The 15,498-nt window shown below is 42.0% G+C and overlaps 1 protein-coding gene across 2 annotated transcripts; it reads right to left on the reverse strand.

Moving 5' to 3' along the window:
* Positions 1-62: 62 nt before the first annotated feature.
* itih6 (inter-alpha-trypsin inhibitor heavy chain family member 6) lies at positions 63-15,479 on the reverse strand. 2 transcript variants are annotated; one of them, XM_011477610.3, is made up of 16 exons: positions 15,125-15,479; positions 13,652-13,687; positions 11,882-12,036; positions 9,392-9,502; positions 9,052-9,299; positions 7,356-7,525; positions 7,041-7,157; positions 6,129-6,300; positions 4,540-6,054; positions 4,404-4,436; positions 2,740-2,787; positions 2,621-2,650; positions 2,421-2,462; positions 2,224-2,337; positions 1,693-2,073; positions 63-1,219 (listed from the first exon to the last, which is right to left on the reverse strand). In XM_011477610.3, the coding sequence occupies exons 1-16, from the start codon at positions 15,275-15,277 to the stop codon at positions 966-968; spliced, it is 3,579 nt and encodes a 1,192-aa protein (XP_011475912.2). In that variant the 5' UTR covers positions 15,278-15,479; the 3' UTR covers positions 63-965. The 2 variants fall into 2 exon arrangements, with proteins under 2 accessions (XP_011475912.2, XP_011475911.2); XM_011477609.3 differs by having other exon boundaries at positions 2,421-2,513.
* Between the last annotated feature and the right edge of the window lie 19 nt (positions 15,480-15,498).

Here is a 15,498-nt window from a genome sequence, read left to right on the forward strand (position 1 = left end):
TGCTAATAATTTAATTGTGAGACCAGATTGTTAAATTGCTGCACTCCAGTTTGATTTGTTTTTGTGTATTTTTTGCTGTGTTGTTACTGTTATGTAGTGGTCATTCCATGATTTTATGTTTTATTTCACAAAAGAAAAAAACAAACAGCTGGAGGAAAACAGTTGGACTCCATCTTCATACTGTAAACATGTTACCTGGTAGAAAAACAGGAAACTCCTGAAACCCTGGAACAGAGATCATGTTTAACCCCCACCCCCACCCCCTGTCTCAGCATTGGATACTGTTATTTTATTAAATGGGGGGTCTGGGGGCTCGTGTGTGCTTGTACTGTTTTAATTTAATCCAATATCGCCTTTAAAAACCACTGTTGACAATATACCTGGAAACTGACAAAAGACCTAGTTCAGGCTGAGTAGTAGAAAACTTACTGTCCTTGTTTGATCACTAGTATGTGAACAATGCCTAATGTCTTGTGTAACAAATACAATGAATTAAACTATGAATGAAACCATAGAAAAATAAAAAAAAAGCACATGGGAAACATGGCGAAGACCCTGTGTTGTGTTGTCTTTATGGGAGGATTTTTATACAAAGGACGTTTTTTATTATTACAGATGTTTCAGACCCAGGAAACCACAAAGGAAGACTCAGAAGACTTCTTTTAGAGAGATTTCCCATCAAAGCTGGGGTATATTTTGAAGCAAATGCTCAAGGGGATGTTCTGTCGCCACGGGAGACCAGAGGAACTCTTGTTTCTGATGGGGAGCGTGAATCCAGTTAGTGATGGATTGAAGATGCAATTCAGTCTGATCAATCGAAGCAGCTTTGTGATGCATTCAAATCCAGTTTGTCTTTTCGCCGCAGCCTCAATCCAGTCACGAGTTGCTTGTAGGCTCAGTCCATGAAGAGGGGCACTTCTTTTTAACCTAGAGAGCCTTCATGGGTGGTGTTGACTCTGCTGCAGTTACACATGATTCACCACGTAGCTGTCGTAGGGATGACCCAGGAGTCTTTCTACCTCTGCTTTGGGCACCACCCAACATTTGCCAGGGTGGCGCTTTTGCAGAGAGTCTTTTAGCATCTTGTCCTGCAAGGTTACCAGCATCTGCTCCGACCCCCACCTGAGGACCCCCCTCACCGCAGTTCCATCCTTGTTAGCTGGGTGATCCGGGTGTGTTTTCATCTCTGTGATGCTTATGTCAGCATGCTGAAACTGCCCTGCAAGCCAAGAATAAAAGGTAATGGTTACTTTTAAGTCCCACTGCGTTCTCAGTGGTCTTTTAATTATGGTTATGCCGTTTTTAGCCAAAATCTAAGAACCCATGTCACTTGACAGAACATTCACTGCAAAAACAGGCCCCAAAAATTCTCACCCCAGTGACAGATTGTCTTTTATAATTCAAATAAATCTGCCAATGGGGTAAGACAAATTGTCTTACCCAAAATTCTTGTGTTTGTAAAAAAATCTAGTCACTAAGAATATATTTCTATTGATAAAACAATTTTTAAAGTGCTCACTTGCCAGCAAACAATCTTCTTTTTAGGCAAACCAGACTTTACTTGGTGGATCCAAACCAAAGCTCATGCAAACTTTAACACAAAACAAACTCTTGATCTTGCTAAACAGTTCAGTGTTTAGGGTCATTTTTAGGGCAACGCCCTGCATTGAGGGAGATAATCTGCCTGCTTACCCAGGAGGCCTTGGGTTGAAGCAGAAAGCCCCCATCCATTTGTGATGTAAAAACCCAAGTGCGCCATCTGGAGGTAGCTGGGGTGTTTGTAGTGGTGAAAGAGGACCAGGAAGCGCACACCTTTGACCAGCTCAATCCAGCAGCCCTGGTGGTTGTCCACAGTGACCGTCACACCCTGCCTTGTGATGGATCCCTGTTGGTTGAGGGGAAGACTGTCCCGTCCTTCCCCTTCCACCGCCACCACATCCAGCGATACGGTGACCGTGATTTCACCAGAGCTGCCCGGCGAGGAGATGATGAGCTGATCAAAGTAAGTCCGAGAACGACTCTCCACTCCGTGCTTGGACGGAGCTCCGAGGAGGCGGCCATCCACGATGATCCCTTGATGAAGGAAAAGAGAGCATGTAGGGTTACATCATCCATCCATCCAGTTTTCAAAGATACTTAATCCCTTTTAGGATTACAGGACGCTGGAGCCTATCCCAGTTTGGCAAACTACGTTGAATATTAAATCCTTAGTGCTCTGTATACCCTTCTCTGGGTCCTCCAGCAGCCTGAGAACATCATTGGCTCTGCCGTCCACTGTGAAACACAGACTCTGACGCTGCCTTGGAAGCTGAAGCACAAAGTGAGGGTCTCCATCAACTGAAACAGAAACACACTGAGCTACAAACAGATCCAAACAATCCAAAAGACTCGAGGGGAATGATCAAATGAAGGCCCCTGACCTGATGAGAGGAACCCCATGGAGTTCGGACTGGACTGAGGTTCTAAAAGCACAAGACATTCAACTAAAGGACAGTCCTCTTCACTCCCAAGCACTGAAACCAATCACAGGACTACACATGTATTGCAGCACAGGAGGAAGGATCAGAGGGTCCACTTTAGGCTGCAGAACATTTTAGAGACAGGTTCCACATGTACTCACCATACGAATCACCGTCGGCTGTGTCGTCCCCTGAAAGAAGCAGGACTGATGTTTAAACTGAAGGTTTTCTGGACAAAAATAATACAACACAGATTTCCCAGGAAACAAAGAAAACTTACAGGCGTCATAGCTGAGATTGTAGTCGTAGTCAAAATTGGCGTCATAATCTGTTAAATGGAAGTTTTGAGTTAGAGAGTAAGAAGAGAATTTTGGAATTCTGCGCTGCTTATCTGTTACAAGTTAAAACTCCATTGAAAAGTTTACTACCAAAAACAGAGCCTTCAAAATAAAAGGGCTCAAAATTCACAACAGATTATTTTTATGTTAGAGAGTTAGATTGGTGATAGTCTGGAATTTTTTTTTTGTGACTCAGGTGAAAATGCTATTACCATTGGGAGTTGGGTCGTCTAGACCCACTAGACAGTGCGCTGAACCTTTTTTCTTCAATGATTTGTGATCTTCACTGGTGTCCATGGATTACATGAAATCTTTCCACCTTTATCCACCTTTGTCATGGTAGGGAGAACACATCAATGTAAGGGGGGTCATCTAAAATAGCACAAGGGGTTAAAACAGTCAATTAACTGATTAGTGTAACCCCTTGTACTATCTTAGATGACCCCACCCTTACATTGACGTGTTCTCCCTACCATGACAAAGGTGGATAAAGGTGGAAAGATTTCATGTAATCCATGGACACCAGTGAAGATCACAAATCATTGAAGAAAAAAGGTTCAGCGCACTGTCTAGTGGGTCTAGATGACCCAACTCCCAATGGTAAAGTGCCTAGGAAACCACAAGGGTTAATCTCTTAAAACAGATAAAAATACATTATCAGTGAAATTTTCCTCAAAATTATTTTGTTAATAAATGAAGGACCCCTTAAAAGAATGAAGCTTTTTTTTATATAGCACTTCACAACACCTTCAGGGTACCAAAGTGTTTCACAATAGGAAGAGAATACTTCACTTCATTCCTAAAATATTTGTCTATTCCAGCGTCCTCAGTTCAGCTAGATCTTACAAGAAGACAAATGTGTTTTTTCTCTCTAAGGTTGAACTTTTATCAGCTCAGGTTCTGATCTGCTCACTGCTTGTTCTTGACAATTTTTTTCCATTGTCATATTGCAAAAAAGTCACAATTTTCTCCCAACACAAACTTGGGCACTTGTTTTAGGTCTGTTTTAAGATGCTGCTCTTCTGACCCAGAATCTCACAGAGACTAATGGGTCCACTTAATGTGTGTCTTTTGATCACTCTGGTTTGATTGTCAGACATCAGTAGTGAACATGTCTACTGCAGGACGTGTGTGCCCACGGATGACTGATCGACATCCTGAAAAAGGTGCTTCTTACTGTCTATCTGCCACATCATAAGAACGAAAAAAAAACAACTAATTTTGGTTAAGTTGTTTGGTGGAACTCTAAATATTTTTCTTCATCTCCATAGTTGCATGTGGTAAAAAAACATGAATTCTATTTAATTAAAGCTGCCTTCTCATCCTGATCCACAAAGCATGTTTTCATTGCATCTATTGGACCACACTTAGAGCAGGGGAGTGCTTTTGGGTATTTTTCAACTTTTCTGCTGAGTTTTTCATAAATTGTCCAGAAGGACTTTTGTTTTTGCTCCCTAAAACCCTAAATTGTGTGTTCTTGTAGAATCTGATGGGTCTCTTGAAGGTTTTTTGAAGGGAAAGTATTGTTTTCTTAAAAAAAGGATAAAGATTACAATTGAAAAAGGTTAAAACACTCAAAACACATCAGTATAAACTTAATTTTTACCTTTTCCTTGGAAATGAATTAAAGTTTCGTCATCTAAAAAACAAAGAATGGTTAGTTAAAGACTAAAATGGAATATGTTTAAAACGTCAGAATAAGGACATTAAAAAGGGTTTGTAAAGCAGACGTGCAAACCTACCAACAAGCTCAGCTGTTTCCCAGGGATGCGGGCCGTTTGTTACTCCAGGCATGGGAACAAAAGTAGCTGGCACCAGCGTGGGAACGCCCATCTGTGTGTCTGTTTCTGAGTCCTCTTCCATATCAGGATCTGATGGAAAGCTGAGTGTAGGATCCAGCTTGGATGCAGCAGCACTGGTTTCAGGGGGATAATGGTCTGGAGCTGATTTGGCAGCATTCTCTACCCCAGCAGGAGCCTCTGTTTTATTGACAGTGGGCTGGGTGGGCCTTACAGAACTGGAATGTGGCGTTGAGGTTCTGAGTGCAGTGGTTGGTGGTGCTAAAGTGCTGGAAGTCTCCAGATGCTGGGTGGTTGTTTTGGTGGTGCCAGGTAGAGGTGTGGAAAGTTTGGCAGGTGCAGGAAGGTGGGCTGTTTTTGGAGGAAGACTTTTGGGCGTCTTTCCCGCTGGAGAAGAAGAGGCGTTTTTAGATTTGTTTTGGGAGGCAGGGGGTATTTTTCCAGAGATGGCCGCCATTATAGCTTTGATAGGATTGGGATTTGACGATGATGCAGTTTTCTTGGATGGTGAAACTCTTGTTTCTGCTTTGGAAGTTGGAGTTGAAGTGTTGTTTGGTTTGGGGATATTTGGAGTTGACTGGGAATGTTTAGATTGTAATCTGTGTTTTCTTAAAAAAGCTGCAGGTTTGTGGGTGGTAGTTGCGGCTGTAGTTGTGGGATTTGCCAAAGGTGGAGTTGTGGTTGGTTCTTCTGCGTCTGGTTTAACAACAACTAGAGAGGTGAACGGTGTTACAAAGTTATATTTAAGAGAGAGGTTAGTGGCTTTTTCTGTCAGTAACCTTTGCGCTGAAGGATCAGTAGTATTCAGTTTGGCCACAGAAAGCTCCCTGATGGTAAAATAAGCCCAAAGACGATAGACGAAGCTGGAGATCCGCTCCAAATCTTCTAAACAGTCCAGCGAGCCTTCACTCCCACTTCCCTTTTCATGGGAAACATCCACATCGTTTTCCATCTTAACCTCCTCCTTTAAATCCGTTGCTGACATCGACACCTTGAGGTCTTGGACTCCTGGTCTGACTCTTCCTGCCACGACCAACTCCGAGCCCTGGAAGTAGTTTGGAAACATCGAACGGGTCACGTCAAACGCCTGGTCGTCCAAGTAGGACAGCTGGATGTCTGACAACAAAGGACTGGCCACTTCATCATAGAAGCCCTTCAGCTGCAGGGCGGCATCCGCATCCTCGTACACCATCCGGGCCACGCCGCCGTTCTCCAGAGCCAGACGTTTCAGAAGAAGTAAGTCCGCATCGTCGCCAAAGGCGAGACCGAACAGAGAGGCGGAGCCCAGCGCTTTCCTGGCATTGTTCAGGATGATGTCGCCTGATGTCACTCCGATGGTTGCTTCTCCGTCAGTGAGAAAAATAACCAGAGGGACACGAGAAGACAAGAGGCGACCGGAGGATGAAGATGGGTTGAGGAGCTGGGCAGCGGAAAGCAGAGCTGCGTTGATGTTGGTCCCTGATACAAAAACAACAGAGACGGTCAGCATTTGTGGACAAATAAATTTACACAATAATCCAACATGAACTCACATCCTTCTGCCATAATCCGTCTCACAAACTCTTGGGCTTCCCGTACGTTCTGCCGAGTTGCTCGCACCGTTCGACCTTTCTTCCAAGTCTGAACTTTGTCTGAGAAGGTGATGATGTTGAAGTGGTCTCCTTCTCGAAGGTCCCCAAGGATGGTGGTCATGGCTTGTTTGGTCTACTGACAGAAAGCAGAAGAAATACTAAGTTACTTTGTCTTTATTATTTAAAAAAGTAACATCCATCCATCCATCCATCTTCTTCCGCTCATTCAGGACCTGGGCGCGGGGGTAACAGTCTAAGCAAAGATACCCAGATTTTCCTCCCCCTGGACACTTTGCAGATGACACAAGATGGCGTCTGACATCATTGAATCCACCACCCAGAAGTGGAAATTACACAACTTTAGGCGAAAGCAGACTTTTTTTTTTCCTGTTTAAATATTTGATTTTACAGTGAAGGACCTCTGTTTACAACTGATGATGTCACAGGGCCATCATGTTATCTGCAGCCAGCTCCTCTGGGGGGACCACAGGCTAGTCAAGAGATGAAGTTTCTCCAGCGTGTCCTTCCCCGGGGCATCCGCCCAGTCCGACATGCCTGAAACAGCTCCCCGGGGAGACGTCCAGGAGGCATCTGGACCAGATGTGGAGGAGCAGCGGTTCTACTCCGAGCTCTCTCCGGATAACTGAACTTCTCCCCCTATCTCTAAGGGAGCGCCAGCCACCCTACGGAGGAAGCTCATTTCAGCTGCTTGTATTCGTCATTAGTCATGACCCAGAGCTCATGACCATAGGTGAGTACTGGAACGAAGAGCAACCAGTAAACTGAGTAATTTGTTTCAGAAAACCCATTTTTGATTTCAACCTCTCAGTTTAGTTGTAAGCAGCTGAGAGCCAAGAGTTTGGTGCACTTTACCTGCTTTATCTTGTTGCCTATCATGGATCCACTGATATCAATGACAAATATCACATCCTTGGGAACCACAGGAAGCCCTCTGGGTGCAAAGTAATGAACAAAGTAACCATCATACACCTAGCAGAGAGGAGAAGCAGATTGTTAACATCAGAAAGGAAGAAAAACCCAAGTTTTTAATAATTCAAATGTCACCAAAAAGAATATTGTTCCAGAAAATGAAATCAACATTTTACAGATGCAACAAAGTTGATCCAAAAAAACCTACATTTTTACTATGAGTAAATGTCATGACACAGAATTTAAAACGTTACTGACCTGGATGTCACCCATGAGGTCTTTGAGGTCCACATCATACTGTATGATGAAGTCTGCATTGAGGCCTTTAGAGGAAATGTTGCTTTGCTGCTTTACAGTCGGGCTAAACTGAACTCGAGCACATGTGGCGCTCTTCTCCACATGGGAGGAAACAGGGGTGTCCATTTCTCCTGCAGGAAAGAGGTTCATGGTTAACGTGAAGAAGAAAAATCCCCTTCAGAAAGAGGTTAGTGCTTTGGAAGAATAGCAAATCAGCTAAATCAAACTCAAACTTCACGACTATTTTCTTTGATGTCCATTGAAGATCAAATTTCAAACTTATCTGAACTTTTTTCTCGTCTTTGTACTCTTCTTAAATGTAACCCTGTGGGTGAAATCCACACAGAGTGGCTGCAGTCTCAAAATACATTTGTGTCATGAGGAAATGTATAGCTTGAACACACTCTTGTAGCACAAATAGCTAGATTCAAAACACACATCTCTTCTTACAACGCAAAAAAGGGAGAAAAAAAAAATCGATGCTGACTCATAAGGCTTTTTATAATAATGAAAACTAATCTAAATGATTTTATTTGTTATTTTAAAGAGGCGACAAAAGACATTTAAGAAGGAAAAACAGAGATGGAAATGTGTTGACAGGTTCCACAAGTGTGATGCAAAGATGGAAGGAGAACGTTGAAGATCTGATGAATGAGAAACATGTTAGAGAGCACAGAAGAGAAGAGGTTGCTGTTATGGAGCAGGAAGAGCAAAGATCAGTGAAGATGAAATGTTACCATGGGGATGGACAGACTGACAGAAGAGGTTAGACAGGAATCTATGAGGACCGTGATGTTTGCAGATGACATTATGATCTATAGTGAGAGCAGGGAGCGCATAGAATCATAGAATCTGTGGGTAAAAGAGAGGAACTCTCATTTACACACTGAGGATACAGGGAGCAGAGGAGAAGGTGGAAGACTGTGTTCTTAGAGTCAACAGTCTATAGTTACACAGAGGGTCAGGGAAAGAGGTGGAGAGGCATCTGTAAGCATGTTCGAGTGGGTGGAGGAAGGTTTCAGGGGTGATATGTGACTATAGAGAGTCAACAAGAGTGAAAGGAAAAGTGTAGAAGACTAGTGAGAACAGCCATGTTGTTGGTTTTCAGAGACTCTGATGCAGAGGTGGGAGGCAGATCTGGAGGTAGCATAATGACAATGATGAGGTTCTCTTTGGAAGTGAGCAGGATGTGTAGATTCAGGAATGAATCCATCTGAGGAAAGGATCATTTTAAATGTTTTGGAGATAAACGTGGGGAAGCAGATGGAGATGGTTTGGACACATTGAAAAGAGGAAACGTGATGATGTTGATAAAAGGATGCTGAGGTTGGAGCTACCAGCAAAGAGGCCTAGAGGAAGTCCAAAGAGGAGGTATGTGGATGTGGAGAAGGAGTATATGAGGGTGGATGGTGGGAGGAAGGTGTAGGCAGTAGGGACCCTAAATAGGAGAAGCCAAAAGGCAAATGTGAAAGGTAGTTAGATCAGGAATGAGCAACTTCAGGCCTCGAGGGCCATTATGTCTGCATGATTTCCAGGTATCCAAGCCTTCATCATGACCTGGTTCAGGTGTGTCCTGTCAATTAGAGCATGCCAAAGCAGGCCTTGAGGCCTGGAGATGCCATCCTTGGGTCAGATGTAGTCTTCCATCACATTTCACCTGGATTGTTGTTGGAAATCAGTCTGCTCGTCTTCAGAGGAAGAACTTTGATGAACCTAATCCCAGTCCTCTCTGATATTCTGACATCTACGGTGAGGTTCTGCACAAGCTGCCCGGGCCTCAGACCCAAACTGAGCTCGTAACGCCCAAGTCGACGACTTAACAGCTCTTCATACGCAAGAAGGAAGGACATCCGAGTTCCCGAGGGCACGGACACGGCAACGCGAAACTTCTCGATTTCCCGCTCTCTACAGCAAAGCAAAAGAAAGAAAGCAGGAACCTCAGAGGTTAGGGGAAAAAAAGCAAAATCAAGGGTAAATGAGAAAAAAAAAGAACTGACTTGGTTGCTACCAGACCGGCTGTTTTTCCGTGCTTCTTCGCAGCGTCGTAAATTTTCCTGGCGGTAGCTCTTTCCGTCACCTGGGCCACGTACACCTTACCGTTGGAGGTGCTGATGAGGTGGAGGAGAGTTGAAGAAGAAAAAGCCCTCTGTGTTATTTACAGTAGCCAGATTGTGTTACAGTAAGTGACCCTTCGCACAGCTTTAGAGCCAAATCCACTGCGCTTCACCTCTTGTATTTCCACAGCGGCCTGAAGGCTGCTTCACAAACACGCATCATGCTTGTTTACAGACGGAGGTCCTGCCATGTGAGGAAGATGTGGACAAAAAAAAAAGAGTAATTTCCCTTTAAAAACATTATTAAGGGAAAGGGATCAATGTGTGCTGCAGAAAGAAAACTCAAACAGAAGTCGTATCTGACGTAGTGTGAGAGGATGCTAATGTGAGGTCACATCATGGCACTAGAAAAAGGCATAAACACCAGGAGTTCCACCAAAAAAATAGGCGAGCAAGCTTAAATGGAGTTTAGTTAAAACAGTTAAAACCTCCTAAGAAAAGAAATTTGTCCAGTCAATTACAAAAACAAACAAACAAACACCATAACTACAATTCCCAGAGCTCCACCGCTTCTCATTTGGCATCACTGAAAACCCCAAATGTCTTCTGTAAAAACCAAACGGGTTCATTTATGCAGGGGTTGGGAGGTATTCAGATTCAGAATTGTCCTCTACATTGTAGTAATCCACCATGTATGCAACTGTATCATCCGCGTATGTGTAACATTAGAGAGTCAGTTGATGCATAATGCGCAAAGTGATACATATGTCACAATAAATCCATATTTCATGGAGATAACTCCTGGTTTTGTCAGTAAAAATCATACATTTTTTTAAAGCTGAAGAATTCTCCTCCTTTTCCTCAATGGCTCATTTTTCCCCAAAGTTACTTTCCAAAGATTTTTGTTTTTTTGCTTAACTTTGTAAGCTTGTTTTAGTGGTTGGAGCAGCTGCTTTCAGAAGAATGGCTTGATGTGCACCAAATGTAAGCTGTAGAAGAATGTGGTGGAAAAAGTCAATTGTCAATTTGGAGCTGGATGAAGTGACCCCTCCCCCCTGGCGTTCTAAACAGGAAGTCCTCACTGGTTCCAAGAACCCAAAATCCCATAGACTTCTATAGAGAGATAAACAGCTATTAACCAGTCATTCTATTAGTTAGAACAACCATTCTTGCTTTGATACCTTTTTTTTAACATGTTCTAGATAATCCTAATTTGTTTTCATACATTTTTTGTAGTGCAAGTTATTTAAGTTATAAACTGACCAATCAGATGCATCAAGTGGCAGGGATGTGGACTTTCAACAATCTCACTCCTGATTGCTGACAGTGGTTGCCTTAGAGATGTTAATTCAGACAGATTTGGACCAATCACTATGTCTGTATCGTGGAAAAAAAAGGGCAACTGAAGGGACTTCATTTGGTTGGAGCCAGAGGTAAGCCGTTTTCTATGGCTGACGCCACGCTCCAGTTTTCATATACTGTAAATTGTCAAGAGTAAGTCATAAATGGACCAAATCCAGTAGTTTTTCAAAATAAAACTTCCTTCAGAATCAGCAAAAAACAAAATGAAATGGAAATGATCTAAGTTACAATATGATTTTTTAAATTTGGTCTGATACCAAGTGATTTATAGACTGGTCTCAGTTTGGGGCCCAGGGGTTGGTAACTACTGCCCAAAGAACCAAAATTTGCATTATTGGTAGTCAGGAGAATAGTGGAACTGAATGTGAGTGGAGGGTAAGAAGAAGTGGTAGCTTGTACTTTTATGTGCAGCCGATAAGCCGGGAGGTGGAGGAGCTGAACACGAGTGACCCGCAAACACAACCCAACAGAACACAGCCCCCTCAGTTTGAAAAAAACCCAACACAATATGGACACAACTATTTCCCTTCAGGTATACAGGAAAAGACGACAAAGTGCGAGGAATCGTCACCTTTAACCAGCAGCTCAGCTTCCTAACTCACACGTACTCCAAACATCTAGTTCCACATACAGTAGATGTGTGTCTGCAGCGGACCTGAGCTGGCAGGCTGCCTCGGTAAACTGTGTGGGGGAGAAACGGGGCACTGCGCAAACTCCTGTCATTTTCTATATTAACTTTCTGACGAACATTTACAAAGCTGCTATTCATTTGCCGTAAGCCCCTCCCTCCTTCTCCCGCAGCCACTTCCGCTCCCAAATCCAGCTCCAGCAAGGCCAAGCTATTTGTTTTATTTATATTTTGCTGTTTTTCTGAAATAGAAGGCCTTCTAAACCCCTCTAAGTGATCAAATTATCCGTCACCTCCGGACCGGAATTCTTGCTCCTTACATAATCCCTCTGAAGTTTTATTCCTGGAACCAAATCCCCCAAAAATGAGGGACAATATTTCCCTCTCGGTTTGACAGAGTTCCTTCAGAGAGGATCAGCTCCTGGACGGGCGGCCAGACTTACATGGTGAAGTTGGAGATGAAAGCGGAGGAGGGCAGGTCCACCTCAAAGGCCGCCTCCTTGACAACGGGGAGCTGGTTCCACACCGAGCTCTGGACGGTAGTGACGGCATAGCGGGACACCACAGTGCTCCTCACGTGGTAATCTGTCACCTTCAGCTGCGACAGAAACATGCGTCACTTCACAAGCGCCACAGTTTGGATCCAGACGAGAACTTTCACCACATGGGTCCAAAAGGGAACTCCAGTACTGAGCTGCGTATGTTACAAATGGCTACGTGTGTGGGCAAAAACCAATTCTGGGACACAGGAAAAGCTAGTAAATAGCCGCACACATCACAGTCCTTCCTTCATGTGACCCTTTTTCCCTGCATGGAAATGACACACAGCAGCTCCCTGCATGGGGGGGGAACGCTGGCGCCTGCATCCACCAGTCTGGTCAGTGCTGGCCACATTTCTGCAGGATGAGGGCGAGTCAGGAGCAGCTACAGCTCACCGCTGTTTAAAAAAGCTGCGGTTTGTGCAAAACAGACAGGATTACTGTATGTTCTGGGGGAATGGCTTCACCGTGAACCCTGAGGTAAAAGGAGGGAGAAGCCACAGTGTACTCATGACAGCCAGAAGAGGATTCTGCAGGGAAAGCTTCCTTTTCTGTTATCTGTTTGCTTTTACTTTAGCTCCACTCCTATCATCTTTTGATCTAAGCTCCCTGGTCTTTTAATTACGATTATGTCGATTTTAGCCTAAATAAAAAGTATCTCTGTCATTTTCTAGGCCATAGTTTGGAGAGGGAAATGGCTCTAGACAAGATGGCGACCTGATGGCAACCCTAAACACCCTGATCCTAATTCTAGCCCTAACCATATTTTTTACTCTATTTTTTACTCTAATTTTCCATTTTATTTTAGATATAAAAAAATTAAAAAATACAATAAAATAAATAAAAACATTAGAAATCCATACAACACAAATTGAAAACATTTATAAAACTCTATCTCGTTTTTACATTAATACATTAGAGTGACAAAGGCAAACACATAAAAAATAAAAAGGGACATGAGTGGATCCTGGTCAGTTCATGGAAGGGTACTGAACAAACAAAAATTAAGGGGGTGAAACCCTTCGTCATAACCCTGGCCCTAACCCAAAAGTGTTTAGATTAGTAGAAAAACCTTTATTGAAGCTTCCTGTTCTGGATGGTGATGTCTGCAGCCAGGTTCTCATGTAGTTTCTGTGCAGCAGAAGTTCATTAGAAATGAATCTGAGTTGTGGGTGGGACTGTTGGTGCAGAGTAAGCCTGCCCCCACTTCCCATCATTCACCTGTTTACATTCTTCCCCTAACTTACTGCCCCTAACAACCCCCAACCTAACATTACAGGTGTAATGAAAATAATAATAATATTGGAGCTATCCAGCTGTAGAATTTAGAGCCAGATTCCAGTTTAGACGAGGAATTCCCTGTTGTTCACTGATCTGTCTGCCATTTGAAGGCATCAGAACAGAGCAGAGCAGGGAGCTTGTGGCTTGTGGTTATTTTCTTCGTCACCAAAAAATAAAAAAAAAATAAAAAAATTCAAACAATATTTTTTGTCTGCTCCTGATTCACAACAACTTAGATAAACCAATACTCAGAAATGTAATTTTAAGCTTAATTTTCTTTATAAATGTCCTCCATCGTGAGAAAACTACCACAAAAACATGTTAAAAACACCAGAAACTAAATTCTCATTGGAGTGGGTCCTTAAATTAACAGAATTTAACCTGTGAACTTACCACTGGTTTGGGGGGTTTGCTCTGACGCTTTACTCTCTGAAAAACAAATAATAATGTGAGACAAACAAGTTAGATTTGCTGCAAGCCAATAAGAAATTTTGTCCAAACGAACCCCCATATTTGGGGAGCATTCTCAGCCATCTGCCCCTTTTTTGAGGGCTGGGTCAAGACTTGGTTTCAAAACAGTCTGAATCAAAGCCATTCATGAATGAAAGGAGAAGTGAAAGAGGACATCAATGCTTTCACTGTACACACGGCAGCCTGTTAGTGCTGCACAAGTCACTGCTGTGTCAACACATGACCAAACATCCTGAGCATTGTGGGGATTTCACCTTTAAGACTGGAAATCATTCATAGCAGTTTGTTTCAGGAAAATATGATCCACATAGAAAAAGAGGATAGAAACAGACTACATTCACTCAAGTAACTTCTGAGAAGATGCAGCAGCAAGCTTATTCAAATATACTTTTTACCTATAGATAAAAAAAAAAAACACTTTAACTCCTGAGGTATAGAGCTGAATGAATCTCACTCTTACTATTCATTCCACATGTCAAAAAAGAAAGTTTTTTTAACAGAAACCCTGCAAAAACTTTTTTTCCAGCAAATACTTTTTTTTCTTACTAAAATTAAAATTGTTATTACTGTTATTACTTCAGTAGTTAAGTAAATTTCACTTCAATTTTACTACAGTTTGACGATGATGAATATTTTAATTTCTATTTCTGTGTGGTTAATATTAATTTAAATCAACACTCCCTTTGGCAAAAAGTAGTACATATGAAGTTTATTTGGTTAAGTATACTTGAGTATAAGTATAGCAAGTATTCCATAGACTATGTTTGTGTAGTGTAGTATACTAAACTATACTATACTATCTAGTATACTAACTGAATACTTCTTCAAACTATATTGGAACATTTTAGGTAGATAGAATAGAAAAAGTAAACTTCAAATTTACTGCCTTACTTCTATTTTTTTTATACAAACTTTATTGTACATTTTTCAATTTACAGAAATTCCCAGTCACTTGCACAATAAACAATTGTTAATATCAAACACACATATAAGACCGAAAAAACAAAAGAACAGTAATATTTTTAACAATGTGTGTACCTCTTTGTTTGTTTTTTATTTTATTTTTTTATAGATGCTCATATATAAACCAAATTAGGGTGAACAAACGTTATAAATGCACAAATTACTTCTAATATAGATTATATTTTGTATTTCTCCTTTTTGCTAAACTAAATTGGTCACTTTACTTACCCTAACTCTGAAAAAAACCCAGTTTATTTTAGGCAAACACAAAAAAAACGTATATTCTTAAGTACTTTTTAACTTTAAATGTCCATTAAAACATTTAATAAACCATTCAACGACGCATTATTGTGTAAATGAAGCTATTATTTGTGCTTCATTTCTTTTTTACATAATGTCCCTGAAAGCAGCATGATTAAAAACTTTCCTCACCTGTAAATGAAGGCTCCTGCCCAGAAATGCCTCAAAATCCCGCGATATTCCTTCTTGCAGGTAGAAAGCGAGACAGACTAGAACGACGGGAAGTTTCGAAAACATTTTTGCTCCCAAAAGTTGTGTCGTTAAAAAAAAAAAAAAAAAAAACATTAAAACCAAACCCCCGCCGGCGCGGCGCAGACTGACGCAGGCGCAGAACACTCCTCTCGTTTTACGTTGTACATGCTGGGAGCTTCTGCCCCCGCCGAGCTCCAGGAGAAATGAGGGGTTTTTAAAACCTGCTCCACTATTTGAAGAAACACCTCCTCCACCTCCTCCCTATACCTCCCTCTTAAAAAAAAAAAAAAGTTTTCTCAAAAGTCTGCCCATTT

Source organism: Oryzias latipes, chromosome 7 (assembly GCF_002234675.1).
Source record: "Oryzias latipes chromosome 7, ASM223467v1".
Taxonomy (NCBI): Eukaryota; Metazoa; Chordata; class Actinopteri; order Beloniformes; family Adrianichthyidae; genus Oryzias; species Oryzias latipes.